The sequence below is a fragment of the Temnothorax longispinosus genome, chromosome 4 (assembly GCF_030848805.1).
Source record: "Temnothorax longispinosus isolate EJ_2023e chromosome 4, Tlon_JGU_v1, whole genome shotgun sequence".
Lineage (NCBI taxonomy): Eukaryota > Metazoa > Arthropoda > Insecta > Hymenoptera > Formicidae > Temnothorax > Temnothorax longispinosus.
Genome location: NC_092361.1, coordinates 2,934,976 through 2,950,941, shown reverse-complemented (window position 1 = coordinate 2,950,941; position 15,966 = coordinate 2,934,976). Strand labels below are relative to the sequence as shown.

Genomic DNA, 15,966 nt, shown 5'->3' with positions numbered 1-15,966 from the left:
GCGGAATTTAGCAAAATTCTGGATGTGATATAGGAATTGTGTCGTTCAGTCGCGGGGAGTGCGATTGAATTAATTGGGGTAGGGATTTGAGATAAAGATTATACGGATTAACCGGAACGCAAAAGAGAACGTGAGCTACTATCGCGTAATTTAACGTTTTTCCGTGGAAACTATCCCTAATATAAAATATTGGGCTCGAGATGAAAAGACAGAATGGCAACGTGCCCGCATTCCTTTCTTCATCATCGCTTTTAAGCGTTGTGGAGCGAGAGCTTTATTGAGATAAGCTGTAGTCGCTTAATAGCGCTTTAAGATCATATCCACTGAGGTTTATTAAATCCGATCCCTTTTTGCCCTAATGCTAATGTAATCGATGTACTCTCCGTGGCCGCGGGAGAGCTTGTCGACTACACGACGAAAATCAATTACTGTCCGCTGTCCAATAGAGCAGGACGAGGTCGCGAAATAATACATCAATATTAATGCTCCTTGCGACTAGACTGAGCATCACGCATTATCGTCTGAATTAATTCTTTATCGTCGTGCTTCAATCGTATTCAGGACCAGTTTATTTATAATTCTTATCTCAGCACAGTTTATCGATAAACGTCTCATAACGATTGTTCGATGATACGCGGCCAAAAATAGCGACGATGAGATCAATTCTTTTTTCTCTGTATTATTAACATAAAGAAAGATTTAAGAGTAAAATTTACATGTTAAAATAGACGTTGCGCGCGTTCTTTTATTGCACAGTTTTGGAAATACGGGGAAAATATGGAGGAATTGTCATATTTACATACTCTCGATCGCACTCGCAATATTTTCCAGGTTATCGTCTCGGGAGTCGACGGGCTTCGATGCAAAAACCGGGATTTTGCACGCGGAACTCCGTATCTACACGATCATTTGCATAATATTGTACTTGCGCCGTCATGAATGGCGCGCTGTAAGTGCTCCGATTGTCTTTTTTACGCCACCTTCGTAAGTCGGATATCATATCTGCGAGCGCGCGAGGAGTTCTTGACACAAATCTGGCGACCCTGAAGGGTATGTAGATGATAAACCGTCCTTAACAATCGCGTAGCACGCTAACTCTTTCGGGATCGATATTGCGCTTTTAAGCAGGGGCAAGGGGGGGTCCAGACTACCAAATTCTCTAATAATCTTTTGGCGCCTGCTTGGTACTTTCGCTTGGTAAAAATCGCAGCCACTGAGATGATCATTTAGATATTTGTATGGAGTTTGCGCGCGCGTAGATTAAAGTTGTTTTCCTCTTGTGACGATCCCCTCGCGACGATCTTCATGTCTTCTGTATGTGCATGGCATGCTACAGATTTCGCTGTGCAATTTCGTCGTTACGACACGCACTCGAACCTCCACACGCGCAGAACAGAAAAAAAGGTGGCGTTCGTGGAAAATGTGCGGGGCTTAATGCGCGATTTGATACTCGTTAACGGACGCCTACACGCGATTTCGCGGCTCCGGCAAATGGCGTTTGGCTTATTGTTAGATCGCGTTCACTGGACGAGCCGGCCGTCGGCATGGTTCGTAAACGAGAGAACGAGCCAGCTTCCCGATGGGGGGATACATCAGGCCAATTTTTCACAAGCGCTCTTCGAGAAAATCGATACACAGTACCCTTCGCAGATCAACCCTCATCCTCGCTTTTCTTACCAGTCTCTCGACGTTTTATCGGCGCTCTCGCTAAATCCCGATTGCTCTCTAAATTGATAAAATGTCCGCTATTTGCTCCTCTACCATCCGCGAGTTCTTGAAAAGACTTCGTTCTTCTCATTGTCTATGACCCTCTTACTGTTCGACGTATTGCAAGAAACGATTTTTTGGAAAGGTTTTTATCAAGAAATCTAAGAAATTTTGAGCGGATGGAATCTTGAAACTTTGTAAAAGAGACGGCGAAAGATCGTGGAGGACAAAACACATTTACAATACAGGTGAATAAAGATATATCTACGTATGAAAACAACTCTTTTGCATTTTTTTTTTTAAATCGACGTGACTAATACAATATTATCTTGAAAATCTTAGGTTATATAGAATTGACGCCAGATTTAGGATAAGAACTTTTTCCATTTGCCCGTGTTTTGATTTCATACGCCAAGAACGCTTTCTGGATCTTAACGCGATGGAACTTGAAAAGGAAAGCGGATTTCTTCAACAAATCTTGTCCTTTCCTTTCTAGAGCATAATTCCGTAAATGATTTACTTTTATTTGAAACATATGTGAAATCCGTTCTCTATATCAAGGTTTATACTGAAACTCGATAAGACTAGAGAAGTCAATTTGAACTTATAAATAATATAAGCAAAAGTATGATTGAAAATTATCCAGAATGATAAAGAATTAATAATTCTTACATTTTTAATCTAGTTTTTCTGAAATACATTTTTTAAAACGATATCTATTATTGTTACAGATTAAATAATAGAGGAAAGATTTTTATTATTTACCAGAAGTTAAGAGAATCTGAAAATACATTTTAATTATTAAGGAGCAGATATATTTAATTAGCAATTTTTTTTAAATATTTTAACAGTCATTAGTATATTCGATATATCTTGATTTTAAAGTTCAAAGGTTAAATAATAGAGGAAGGATTTTTATTATTTATACAAGAAGTTCAAGAGACTATAAAAATTTAAATATTAATTATCACGAAGCAGATATGTGAATTTATTTGATTAGCAAAAAATTCTTCAATAATTTAACAAGTATTTCTTTAATAATTTAATAAGTCATTAATGATATTCGACATATCTTGGCTTCGAAGTTTAAATGAAACGACATTTCACAAATATCTACATATATATGCGTATCTTTGTGTAAATGAGGACGAACTGTATGATTTATTCACAAGCTCGTTTGCGTTAGCATCTTTACGAGAATTACCTTTTACTATTTGTACTAATAAAACATTATATGTACACGCATAATTTTGAATATGCATAATTTAGTCACGTGAGTTACAATTCACGTGAACCTGTTTCGGTGAAATTAAAGCAGCGAAATGTGCGATAACACAAATTCAGTTTATTTTCCTTGGTTTATACGCAAATAAATTAGAACCAAATGTCCGAACTCAAGTTAGGCGCAGTTTCGTTCAGTTTCCAATGAATTTCCTTATCGTTATCTCTCGCGAAGACTCCGTTACGGAAAATCGAGACGCCCGTTGCACTTTTGTTCGCGCGTATTCACCCGTTCTTTACCATCCATCACTCACCGATACGTCTCCGTAAAAGGGTTTTTTTCCCTAACCGTATCGTATATCACCTCGGAACCGGCGCATGCCAATTCGAGATTTCCATGTAAACGAGATGACCGTCGTTGCCGTCATGTTCGTATTCGCACGTAACAGAATCCGGCGATCGATGGTGCACTCATTCATGAATAAATGTGCAATCGCGATTGCATCTTGTTCCCACGTCACGCATAATAACGACTTTAATTAGCGTAACGCGATTGCGGGAGCTGGTCGGAACGAGAAGTTATAAAATTGTCGTGTACAAATTTTTAAATACCTACAATAAAAAAAATAAAGCATTCATTTAGCTTCGGAAAACAAAACAAACAAGGTAATAGAACAGATTTGAAAAAACTGATTGCATCAAAAAGTGTTTCCGCGTATCTGCATTAAAAATTCTGCCCTGAAAATTTAAAACGATGAAATTTCGTATCAGTAATATGCGTGTACATTTATCTTTATATTCCGAATAACAAATAAACAGATGAATTATTTAAAAGATCGATAAATAAAAAAGCATACCGGATGTAATTCGTGTTGCGGTAATTAAACTTCAAATTCTACGTGTGTATACAATAAATATTGATGCCAAAGTGTAATGCATTGATTTTTTTACATAAGTCCACACGAAGCGTCTCAGTGTAGACGTGCAAATTTCGTGAAGTAATGAAACTTGCAAGAAAATCAGTCTATTATACCAGCTCCATTAAATCTGCCCCGCAGGTGTTAGCAGCTGTTTTCTTTTCTTCTTCCTGTTGTATTCTCTCTTCGCGCTTCTTTACCGCCACAATATTTCGTTATGGCAGATAAAAGTCGCGTGCGCCTTCATAAATATCCGATAAACTTAAGCTATAAAAGTTTATATTAAATTAAATAGCGCGGTGTGTTAATAAAACTGCGAAGTTGCACTCGCGGCGAAGTTTATATATTCCGAAATGATGTACGTCGGGTTTATAAGATAAATGTTTAAAAATTATGGCGAGACACAGCTGCAATTTATGACGTCGTAACGTTTCACTCGCATTCTTTCGCCGATTGTTGTTCTCGTGGCTGTTTTATCGCTTCATAATTGGTTAAATATTCCGCGCTCACGTCGAGCTGTCTTTCGCGATCTCCGAAAATGTAATACGCCATAACGAGCAATTGAAAGACATAACACACATTTGCTGTAATTACCTGTGTTGGCAAGAGCTAATAGTTTATTTTATTGATAATATTCAGCACATTCAATTTAATTATTGTTTAGTATCAGTATGTAAAGCCTAATAGCTTTTCTCATTATTATATAAAATTTATATAATGTTTTTCTTACAACATTCGCAATTAGGCACGTCATTTCGATGTGAATCAAATCATTTCAACACTATTCTCGATCCGCAAAAATTTTCCATTTGATGGATATAACGATATTATTATCGACTCGTTATATTGCGCCCTACTTATGCGGGCGCTTTTACTTTTCTTTTTGCCATTAAATTGCGCAATACATTTTATGGATAATTAGAGACAATCATACTTTGCGAGGTGCAATTAGGTGACGCGACGATTTTCCTCGCGATAAACGTCACTTTGCCACTCATTGTTCGTTCTTCCAATCGAGTTGATTCTTCAATTTGCGTCAATAAAATATAAATCAGGTTGTCATCAATTCCGATTTATTAAATTTTCATGGCATTACTCTCTCTCTCTCTCGTGATTGCACGGTATTTTTAATGACTCGCTAGCGATATAGCGTCGCGATAATTATGATTAAAATGTACTATTGATAATTATTATACATTATTCAAGAAAATATTTTTATGAAGAATAAGTGTGCGCATGAGGTGCGGTGTATAGTTGATGTTCTCATATACGGGAATTTTTTAACATCATATATCATCCGATAATATAGTTCAATTATACCGAGCAAGCCAAATAACCGGGAGTGTATACTGTATTATTCTTTTGTCCATCTGAAATTCTCTTTATTTTTCTGACAACGGTCGACACCAATCGTTTATTCATTTGAAATAATGGTCGCAAATGAAATTGTTCTGTCTTGACATATCTGTTGTCTCTATTGTTCGTCGTCATGAAGCGTAGGGGGATAAAGGATCGCTGTCGTTATCTCGTGTACATACAAATTACGCTTGATCTATCATAATTATTTCACAGCAATTTCTTTGCACTTTCGTTATACGGAGGAAGTCCTTGTTGAGCGCGTAATTGAATAAGCGCGAAACTCGAAGACCCGCGACTAATCTTTGTTTTACGGAAACGTTTACACGATTTGATGCTTGCGCAATAGTATAATAGTATAATGTTTTTATTATGTTTCACGGAGCACGCGATCAACTGCGAATTTCTCAAGTTTCGCAGAAAACGGCAAATTCTGCATCTACGTACCGTTATAGAAACGTACAGCGACGAAATACAACGCGCAGATATACGATGGTTCTATTTATAATATCAAGGCTGATTGTGAGTCTCCTTAATTCCGTTCATATTTCACCTCTCTTGACATATTGATTGATAATTGATTATTCGATTAAGGTTACTCGAATATCCAACGGAATCTTGCTCTCTCCTCCATGACAGACGTTGGTGCTTCAGCAGAATTTTAATTTGGGGATTAACTGCAAAAATATTTGCAATTAAATAACAAAAGGGAGATTAGGTTCGTGCGTCTAATCACATTCTTCGCTAAGAAAATATTTACTCCGGAGTTTGTTTGAAGAATCTCCCTGAGCGAGAGAGAAAACACGGGGATCTCTCGCATAGATGCGGAGTAGAGAGGGAAAGAGATAGGGGAACCTATATCGTTGTTAGATAAGCGAAACGCAAATATATATATATATATATACGCGGTGAACCGATTTCGCTCGTCGAGAATGATCGCAGACTTCGGAGTGTGATGCGCGCAGCTATAACGCGGGTATAAGCAACAGACACCGGCATGGCAAGAGTCAGTTCGCGTCTGGCACGCGACCGACGAGGTCGGTCATCGCTTTTCGCGAAGTAAAGATCGGCCTGATACTTCGTATCGACGTATTCTCCGAGGTTTTGAAACATCGGGACGGTCGTCGAGAGCGATTCCGTCCGATTCCGAGCGGTTAATTCGCGATTAGCCAAGATGTAGAGCTCTCGCGCGACTCTCTCGCAAACTTCGACGTTTGCTCGTATGTGAACGTAAGCGGTGTGCTCCGGCGCATTAGAGTTCAAACGATCTAATGACAAACTGTCGTTGAGTGTGCGAAGGATGTCTCCCGCGAGATCTTGAGTCATAAGTGCAGGGTAGATAAATCCAGTTGATGGCTGAGTGCGCGTCGAGTGAGGGCGAAACTTTCGCGCGATATTTTGATCATGAGCATCGTGTCGCGTGAGTGCGTACGCATCGAGATTACGTTATTTAAAGAAAGGGAAAAAAATAGAAAATGTGCTTTAGGAATAGCCCAATAGTTTCTGTGAAGAAAAGTATGTACACATTGTGTAAAAAGAATATTTAATATCTTCTGACAGAAAACCGTATAAGTATTTCATATTAAGCGTGAGCAACGCGATGGAACTTAGAAAATTTAATCTTACCTCAAAAAAGCAACGTTGGAAAGATGTAGCGAGGGAATAATGAAACACATTTGTCGGCGGGGTCGAACGTTGATAGCTTGCGCCGGAGAAAAATGACTTTTTTTTTATTTTTTGTTATCGAAGGCAATCCCGGGGCGCTCCCCACCCCATCTTCCATCGGCTTCGTTAGTTTTCTGTATCTATTCAAACATTCGCCATAACCGAATTGTCATCTGTATCTATATCGCGAACACGTATCAGCGGCCAGATTATCGACCATGTGATTGCATATGTTCCAGTTGCAAAACAATGATTCCTACGGTTTTGTTTTACGATTTTGCAGCGGATAAACAACTTTATGCACGGCTAAAAAATACGGAATTTTGCGTATCTATATTCTAGAATTTTATATTCGTGAAAAAAATCTCTGACAGGGTTTGGACTAGCATTATCTAGAAAAAAAGAAGTGGGGATAAATGTTCAGCATATACGCGACGGGTTATGGCAACGTTGATTCTGATTCTGATAAATCGATTTTATACCGTAGCGTAGTCATTGATTGATATCGGTCTATTAATTGATATCCGCGCCGGAGACCTGGTTGCCATTGAATTTGGGACTTCATTGAGTTTGACGTCGTCACGTAAACCTGTAATGAATTTATCCGCAGGATACGCGTAATTGGACTGGATAAATAAGTTATAGCGGTGTCCCGATGCGAACCGAAAACATTACGAAAATTCTAAGAGAAAGCGTGACTCGCTGCGAACCAGAAAGGATGCTGACTTTGATCACTCTCTTGATTGTGACTACGAGAGAAACTTTTAATTTTATTTTCTGCAATTTATAAAAATCCTTATCGTATTTTTTTAGTGTATAAATCACAATTATAATTGCGCAATCTTTTCAAGAGAAAAGTGTTAAGTATACTATATAAGCTACAGTGAATGAAACAAAATATCTAAACGATGATAATTTCGAGGATTCTTTGAATGGTGAATGAGAAAGCCAAAGTACTAATGAGATATCATCATTACCGCACGATTTTAATGCTTCTAATTTTAATACAAATAAATTTCATCTTATTTTATATCCGCGCCATTTATCCATTAAAGAGGCGAATAATTTTTTCGCGATCTTCGTAACGTTATTCCAAATTTATCTTTGGTTAGAGTGTATCTTTTTTCTGCACAATGCACCGAGGTATTTCCCCGGCGTGCTATTTGCTACTTTCTCCTTGTTTTTTCTCTATCTTTACTTATGTCGCGCGCGATTTTGTCGAGAGCGCACTAATCTCGTTGCCTCAAGCAAACTTTTGTGTTACGCTAATTAGTGTGTCGCGTTAATGGGTGAGCTCTTTGTCTTCGCGGAAAACAATACCTAACAGCTTCGTTTCAGTAACTTTGGGAGTAGCTTTGAGGAAGACTTCTGCGTTGCTTTATTTACTATTCTTACTATAATATAGTATCTTTGTTATACATAGTAATATAACAACATTCTCGGAATTTAATCCGAGCTTTTCAGGTAATTCGAATCTTTGCAGAAAACAAGAATATAAAATATTTCTTTTCTAGTATAAAATAATCAAGTATAAAATCTTATCCTCGTGTTTCAAGAGAACATGTTAAAGGTGACTTCAGGTCCATTACCGAGGCGAAACCAGAAAAGTGCTCGACATCGTTCGCATCGCAAGTTAGCTCTTTCCCTCTCTTTTCCTTCCTGCTCTTTCAAACCTTTGCGCTTCATACTTTTCGAGAGGCAATTAAAGTAAATCAGAATATCTAATTAATGAACTAGTCACATTATAGAGATAAAAAAATCACGATAAGATATTGTACGGAGGTGACTGGAGATAATAGAATTTTTAAATGTCGTCAGACTATATTTAATTAACGTGAAAAAGCATTTCTTTCGACTTTGTGACGTTAAATAAAGAGGAATTATATTGTAAAATACAAATCTGCAAATCGTTTTGTAGAAGACGTCGTAATTACATTTCCGTCTTCTCGGAAATCCATTTACAATCCTGCTATCAGTGTAGCCTTTGCTGAACCATTAAGGGAAATCGACCAGCGTGGGACTCAGTTATAAGTTGCTCCAATTAATCGTCCGGCGAGACGCGAAGTTAGGTTGTAACAAACTGTCGTCTATTTCAAAGATAACGTCGCACATTCTCGTTAGGCGAACTTTACAGATTCCGTCAAGACTCAGACGCATCGATGTTCTTGCACGGTGTTCTTGCACCGTGTTCTTGCACCGCTTCATGAATGATGCATTCTCATTTTGCACGTTTCTCGCTCTGTTTACCCCGGCGGGAATATCGTGGCAATATGGATACCCGTTTATTCATCTCCTCCTCGACTTCTTGATCCCCTCGGCGAAGGTGAGAATCAATTTTTCGAATGGCCGCTGGTGTCGCCGATTCTTTGCCGTATGAGAGATCGCTGTAGACATTTCAAATTGGCTAGAAAATGAAACGCGGCCGAAAGCGTTGTGACCCAGACGACGGTTGAATATTTCCTCGAGAATTTTAAAAAAATTAAAAAATTATTAGCTCGATCTTCGTGCCGAAGAGCACGTCGTTCTCGTAAAATAAAAATTGTAAAACTTGTAGTGTTATGTACATACGTTAGTCTTCATTCTTTCTCTCTTTCTCTCGGTATTTTTATTCCAAAATGTAGTAAAAATGATTCCTCAATTAACTGATAAATTGAAAGCGTGACCTGAATGAAAACTGTTCCCCCGGCAAAATGGTTATATACGAGTTGGTAAACAATGGCCAGCGCTTTCGCGAAACTCAAATAGGACTGAAGCACTAAATTGTCGAGTCACACGAAGTACCGAAATTCTCTTTGGCTACGTTATCTCGCGGTGCAGATAATACAAGTTGTTCGTAAAACGGCGATGTGTGTTACGTGTCGTGACTCTCTATCGCGACATGTGGGCCGTAATATGAACTATTATTCTCTTACCCGACGTAATGGTCTTTTACAAATAACATCGTAAAGAACCACTCTGATCGAAAGAGCGTTTTGCGGGACCTTTCTCGCGCCGGGGAGTCATATTCCCGCGTTTATGATAATGCTTCGATGTAAATTGCTAGCCGTTACAGGGAAAGTTTTGAAAGCGTTTCTAGAGAAGAGATCATTTGTGTATAAATCGGCCAGTTAGAAGTGATGTAACGATGACAATTTGTGCAGAAGTTTTAATGAGAGCGAAGTAATTACTTTCAATGCGCAATATTACAAGCGCAAGTATCGTGGGTTGATTTATCGATCAATAATGTCGTTCACCCGCCGCTAATCCGACTCTGCTACAGCAGAGCCAGCTGGAGCGAGAAACAGTTCGGTAACAGGAGAGCTCGAAAGACACAGTCGTGTTACGCAACCTCGATGTAAACGCACTCAACGCGAACCGTCGGAGATAAATAACGGTCGGTGGAAATCTACTCTCTGGGTCGGATGTTACTGTGACGTGCACATGTAAAGCTTATAAATATCGGGGATATAGAAACGGGGATAGCCGCCGTGTTCAAACGTTTTCTCAAGATGAACGAGTACGCCCTCGTTATGCCCCACGAAGTTGCTCCCAGACTGGCGCGAAGAGATTCGGGAACCATGAAAGTAACACTTCCGTTGACCTCCTTTAGGAGACACAGCGGGTGCGTTTCTACGCTCTCACGAGTGAAGCCACATCCGAAATTGGTGTACGTCGCAGTCCCGTAAGTGCTCTATAATCTTCACAACAAACGCCTTAAAAAAATATCGTATCGCATTATCTGTGAACAATTAAATGCGTCTAATTACGTTAGCACAGTCACTGTAGCATAATTAAACACCGCACATAGAAATCTATCTATATTTTGTTGCTAATTTCAAGTTTGTTGGTTCACTTTTAATCTACACAACAATTGCGTTTTCTTGAAGAACGTTCTCTTTTCTTGTGTAACAATAAATAATTTATTCATTGTTTACACGATATCAGTAGTCAGTTCAGTTTCGAAGGGAAATTCAGGAATAGCTAATTCGGTTCCGGTGAATAATATACGGAAACTTGGTGTGCACAAATCTGTTATTTTAAATAATTGCTAATTGAAACATTTATACACCGTGCTGTATTGCCGTTACGTCTTAAATTGTTTCGCTCGGCGCGATAGGAAAGATGCATTAGTAAAATGAGTGCGGAATAATCAACGCCGGATAATCCGGCAATCACGGCTATACACGAACACCGTAAAACGAGCATTACCTTAATGCAATTATCCTAATGCATACACGCGATAGTATATTTGCACGTGTTATAAAACGAGCTATCGATGTATATACACATTTATTACCAAAAACTCATATATCCACCAAGTAGCCAACAAATCTAAGTTAGGTCTCTTTCCTTCTGGCACGAGAAAGTTTCCTTCAATACGACCTTCCTGTCAAGTGCACCCTTCTTCTTATGTACTTTCTACGAAAGGCGCGTGCGAAAGAATATTAATCTGTGCCCTGATATTATTTATCCAACCGACAGAGAGGAATCCGCGGCATTATCGCGATATCGGGAAATTCATCATTTATCGCTACTTTCCTGCCCTGAAACGGGGGCAGGAAACGAACTCGCCTCCCGAAATCGATAACGAGAGCATCAACAATCACGGGCAACGTGGATGATCTGAAGATGATACGCGCGTGTGTGTGTGTTAATTGCGCATATAGGAACAGTGTATTCACGCGCGAAACGCCTGGCGCGCAACTTCCTGTGGAATTCGCACGCGGATGGAGCCCGCGATGAATTGAACCGGCGCGGCGGCGCGGCGGCGTGCCGCATCAATTAGGAGTTTCGGTAAACAATCGATAATACTCTTGCGGCACGTTTAATTGCGCGCCGGGATGCGTAATTAATCATTGATAGTTACGCGGGATCAATTAACGCGCGACGTTCGTCGAGGTATACGAGACGAGCAATTGCCACAGATCCTGCTAAACTAGTCACTCTGTAATCAATTGTCCGAGCAATTCGATTCAGCAATTCGGTCTATTCCTTTGACACCGTTAGTTTTCATCTCCATGTATCTGCATATATTATACATGATTCAATCAATTCTAATCATATCGATTAGCAATTGATTGGTGAAATAAACAGTAAATCCGACTTATGACCGCACATGTCTTGATCGTTGATCGTTGATCGATTACGATCGCTATTGTGATAAAAGTGAAATATGTCGTAGCGTACTGGGATTTAATATAAATAGTGCTCGCCTTTGTGCGTACGGAGATTAGCTTGCTGAACTAACGATTTATATAGGTATATATATATATATATATATATATATATATATATATATATATACATATACACACACGACATCTACCAAAATTGCGCGAGAATTTGCGAATCGATAGACACAGGGGCGCACATACCAATACTTGTTTATAGGCACGGCTCTTCATGTCGAGTATCGCCGATAAACGGTATCGAATAAATAATTTTTCCAACGGCAAATTTTGCGAGCTAAAGCGGCAGACATCAATTGTGCAGCAACGCCAATACGATTGTTGCACAAATTAAACCAATAAATTGCTTGAGTTAAGAGCTCTTATCTCGTGTCGCGTTGCGCGAAACATCCGCGTATGAAATTTGTTGAAATTTATCGAGAATTCAGCGTTGCATATTTCGAACCTGCCGTAACCGATATGTCAACGGTGAAGTTCTAGTCTTTCGGAGATTTCTTTTTTTAGAGTGGAATAGGCGCGGCTTGTAGAATCGCGGAAATGTCCATTAATGACATTTATATTTCAGCACGCAACAAATATTGGCTTGGTCCTGTCGCGTACAAACAAAACGCGCCTTTGCCCAATCTCGTTCGAGGAATGTCTTCGTGCGCTTTCCGCAAAGCTCTGCGCGAGTTTCCGGACGTCTTCGCCGTAATACAATTCCTTTATCAATCGCATTCACGATCAGATTGCGCGGGGTGCAATCGCAGACCGCTATCATTGACAACGGCTGGGCTATTAGTCACACTGAATGGCAAGGTTACGAGATTAATCACAGTTTACGTAATACGACGTAATGATTGTTATCGTGCGCGAGGAAAAAAATGTAGCCGTGCTCGCAATATTCCCTCGATGGCAACAGAAAGGAAAAAAAATTTAATTAAGTGACGGATGCATTATTGCAAGCGAACTACCGTGACCACGGTAACTGCTTGCTTCCGACTTTGCAGACACTCTTTGAAAACATGCAATTTTATTGGTACAATGCGGCGCAGCGAGGGCAATAATAGTATACGCGCAGTATCACAAAGCTATTGTATTACCGCTCAGCTGCTCCGTTCGTTCCGTGAAATCATACGGCTTGACTTGTGATGAAAATTCAATTTACATTTCTAACGGAAATATTTTGATAATTACATCCCATTTTTCTATTTACGTCAACTCCATTTTAAATTATCAAAAATTATTTTATCTTGATTTGCGTCAACTTAGGATATCTTAGAAATCTTAAAAATCCGTAAGAAATTGCAATAAATTTTACGATCAGCACGATGGAATATATAAAAGATTCGCTATAATGAGCACTCAGGTGACGAAACTTTCGCTTCAGTTATTTGCTAGAATTTCCCCGCAAGTCTTTCAACTAGCTACATTTATGGCGCAACATGAGCTAAAAAGGATACACGACATTTCTTGGCATCGTAAGAAGACACTTGCACATCGTTAGTGTAATGAGGAAGATTTTGCCGCCCATTTTATGCTTCATCTAATTAAGGTCGCTCGCGTCGACAAATTTTTCCTCCACTTGCAACGTGTTGATTGTTTACAGCGGCTATGAATATATGGAGCGTATATGTTCTATATGATCAATCTTATCTTTTCTTTTAAATATATAATGTACCACTAAAAAATTACTTCTGCTTTAATTAATATAACCGAAAAAGTAGCTATAAAAATAATTATTTATTAAAAATATAATTATTTGAAACTAAATATTAATCTGTTTGCAAATTGACTCACAAAATGTGCCAAAAAAAACACCGAATGGTTCTATGAAACAATAGAATAATGATATATGATACCGCAGAATTATTTTCAGGACACCGAAGAATACATATGTTTTACGCTGCCTTATTGCGAAAAGGAGCGCGTGCGTATTTCGGATATTTATTTTCGTAAAAGCGTCATCTCACTTGGGTTTCTCAACTTCCAACACGTATATTTCGGTCCATTCGATTCGTGCCTGGATGGTCGAAGACCTCGCACAGCTGTTTCCATTGAAACCGAACAAAGTTCATCACGATCGCGATTTTCGCCTATTGCAAAAAAAAAATCGACTTATACTTGAAAAACATTGTATGTACGAAATCGTCATATAGAACATAGTGTCTAAAAAGAGATTCGGAAATTTTTGATGGGAAAAACCATGGTGTAAATAGACAGGTGAAGCATTGCTGGCAGAACCTGCAGAAGAAATAATGGACGCGTTCAGCAAGGCTGCGTTCGAGAACCACGCTCTTCGAAAAAATTCACACCTTGGCAGAATAGTAGAAAGCAGGAAAGCAGAACCCAATCAGAACTCGCGCTGGTAAGGGAGCGTGTACTGAATGTGTATTCTCTCTCGTAGGATTTTGACAAAATCGCCTTATGGCCAGACTCTTAATTATAAGGTCTCTAGTTATGGAGGATTTATCGGTCGAACGCCGGACGCGGTGTGAATCCTCCATTATCGCTAATGGATCGACTTCAGCGTTTCCGGAATCTCGCATGGGATAGGATAGCCGATAGCGCATCTCTTACGAAACGCATGAACGATGACAACCCGTGCTATTTATACCATGGGAAAAACGACACTTGATTAATACAGTAAAAAAAGCATGATCGAAGGGTGGTACTGAGTCTGCAACTTTCACCGAGAGAGACCAAAAGAACACCAAGACAAGTGAGAGAAGAAAGCTAATCAATTTTAACAAGTAACAAGCAAGAATTAATCAATTTTATTCATTACTCCTTGCAAAACCAAGCGCGATACATTATATAGACAACAGAAATTCATGAAGGTGTGTCCGGATTTCGCCATCAATATATTTTAATATGCGCCCCATTCATCACGCTCAGGATACCGGGGCGGTATTCTATTATGGCGGTATTCTATATTCCGTCCTGCAAGATCATAAAGCACGGGCCATATTTTATGTTTCCACGCACAGCGCAATTTATAAACTTGTTTTATCGGGCCGAGAGCAGTTTCTCTCTCGCCGAGCGAAAAATTATTATTTACGTGGCATCATCATATTATTAGGTACGCGAAATTTATGCGACGTTCCACCGTGAGAAACATTCTCGTCGCTCTGACGTCGTGATTATACTGACCAAAGGCCGGAGTAACGTTATTCATCCCTCGCGCGTGGGACGCGTCGTAAAACAAAGAGAACTCCGCGCGCTCGAATCGTCCGAGATGAGAAATCTGCGGCTCGCTTCTAATGCGAATTTACCTTTCTCATTATAGTTTCGACGTGGAAAATGGCGCCTCGACTTTGGACGGCGGCGCCGGTGGTGGCGGCGGCGCCTCGCCGAGCGCGGGGCTCGTTCTCCAAACGCTGCCACAGAGGAGGGAGAGCTTCCTGTACCGGAGTGACAGCGACTTCGAGATGTCGCCAAAATCGATGTCGCGAAACAGCTCCATCGCCAGCGAGAGGTGAGCATCCTCCCTCAATTTCTTTTTCTCCGATAGCTCGGTCTCTCTCTCTCTCTCTCTTTCTCCCGCGACAGCGTTATAAATCGATTATCAGTAAATTGGGGCTTACGTGAGTAGATAACGCGTATTGGCGAAGGCTGCTTCGACGCTGCTCGGGCGAAAAGTCCATAATACCTTTTTTTTGAACGCGCTCGTGAAGGAGGATTTATTAGCTTTACTAGAGACATTGAATCTGAACGAAAATCACGCGGTTTATAAAGGCGCGCAAAAGGTGTTTATTTATTTATAATAAAACGCGATGCGTGATAAGAGAATTATTTATGAGACGTATAAAAATTAATTTACTCCGTTATAAGTCGTAGAAATCGACATTTGAGAAATAATTTACTACAGAATTATTATATATGCCCGATATGGAATTATTTATTAGTTTTATCCTTATATGAATAGTTTAGCTTTATTTTGCATGCGAGGA

General features: G+C 39.5%; 1 protein-coding gene and 1 long non-coding RNA gene across 20 annotated transcripts in view; one reads left to right on the top strand and one right to left on the bottom strand.

The window, feature by feature from the left end:
- Positions 1–15,966, top strand: part of Dnc (phosphodiesterase dunce) — a 299,778-nt gene that overhangs the window by 217,825 nt on the left and 65,987 nt on the right. For 16 of the 19 annotated variants that reach the window (XM_071775383.1, XM_071775392.1, XM_071775380.1 and 13 more), the window contains one exon: positions 15,303–15,491. In XM_071775383.1, coding sequence (XP_071631484.1) covers positions 15,303–15,491 — 189 coding nt within the window. Of the gene's footprint in view, positions 1–10,455; positions 10,528–15,302; positions 15,492–15,966 lie in introns of those variants that run through there. The other 3 variants (XM_071775381.1, XM_071775395.1, XM_071775396.1) reach the window with 3 other exon arrangements.
- LOC139811243 (uncharacterized) overlaps positions 1–15,966 on the bottom strand; it is a 115,576-nt gene that overhangs the window by 79,514 nt on the left and 20,096 nt on the right. The window lies entirely within an intron of this gene.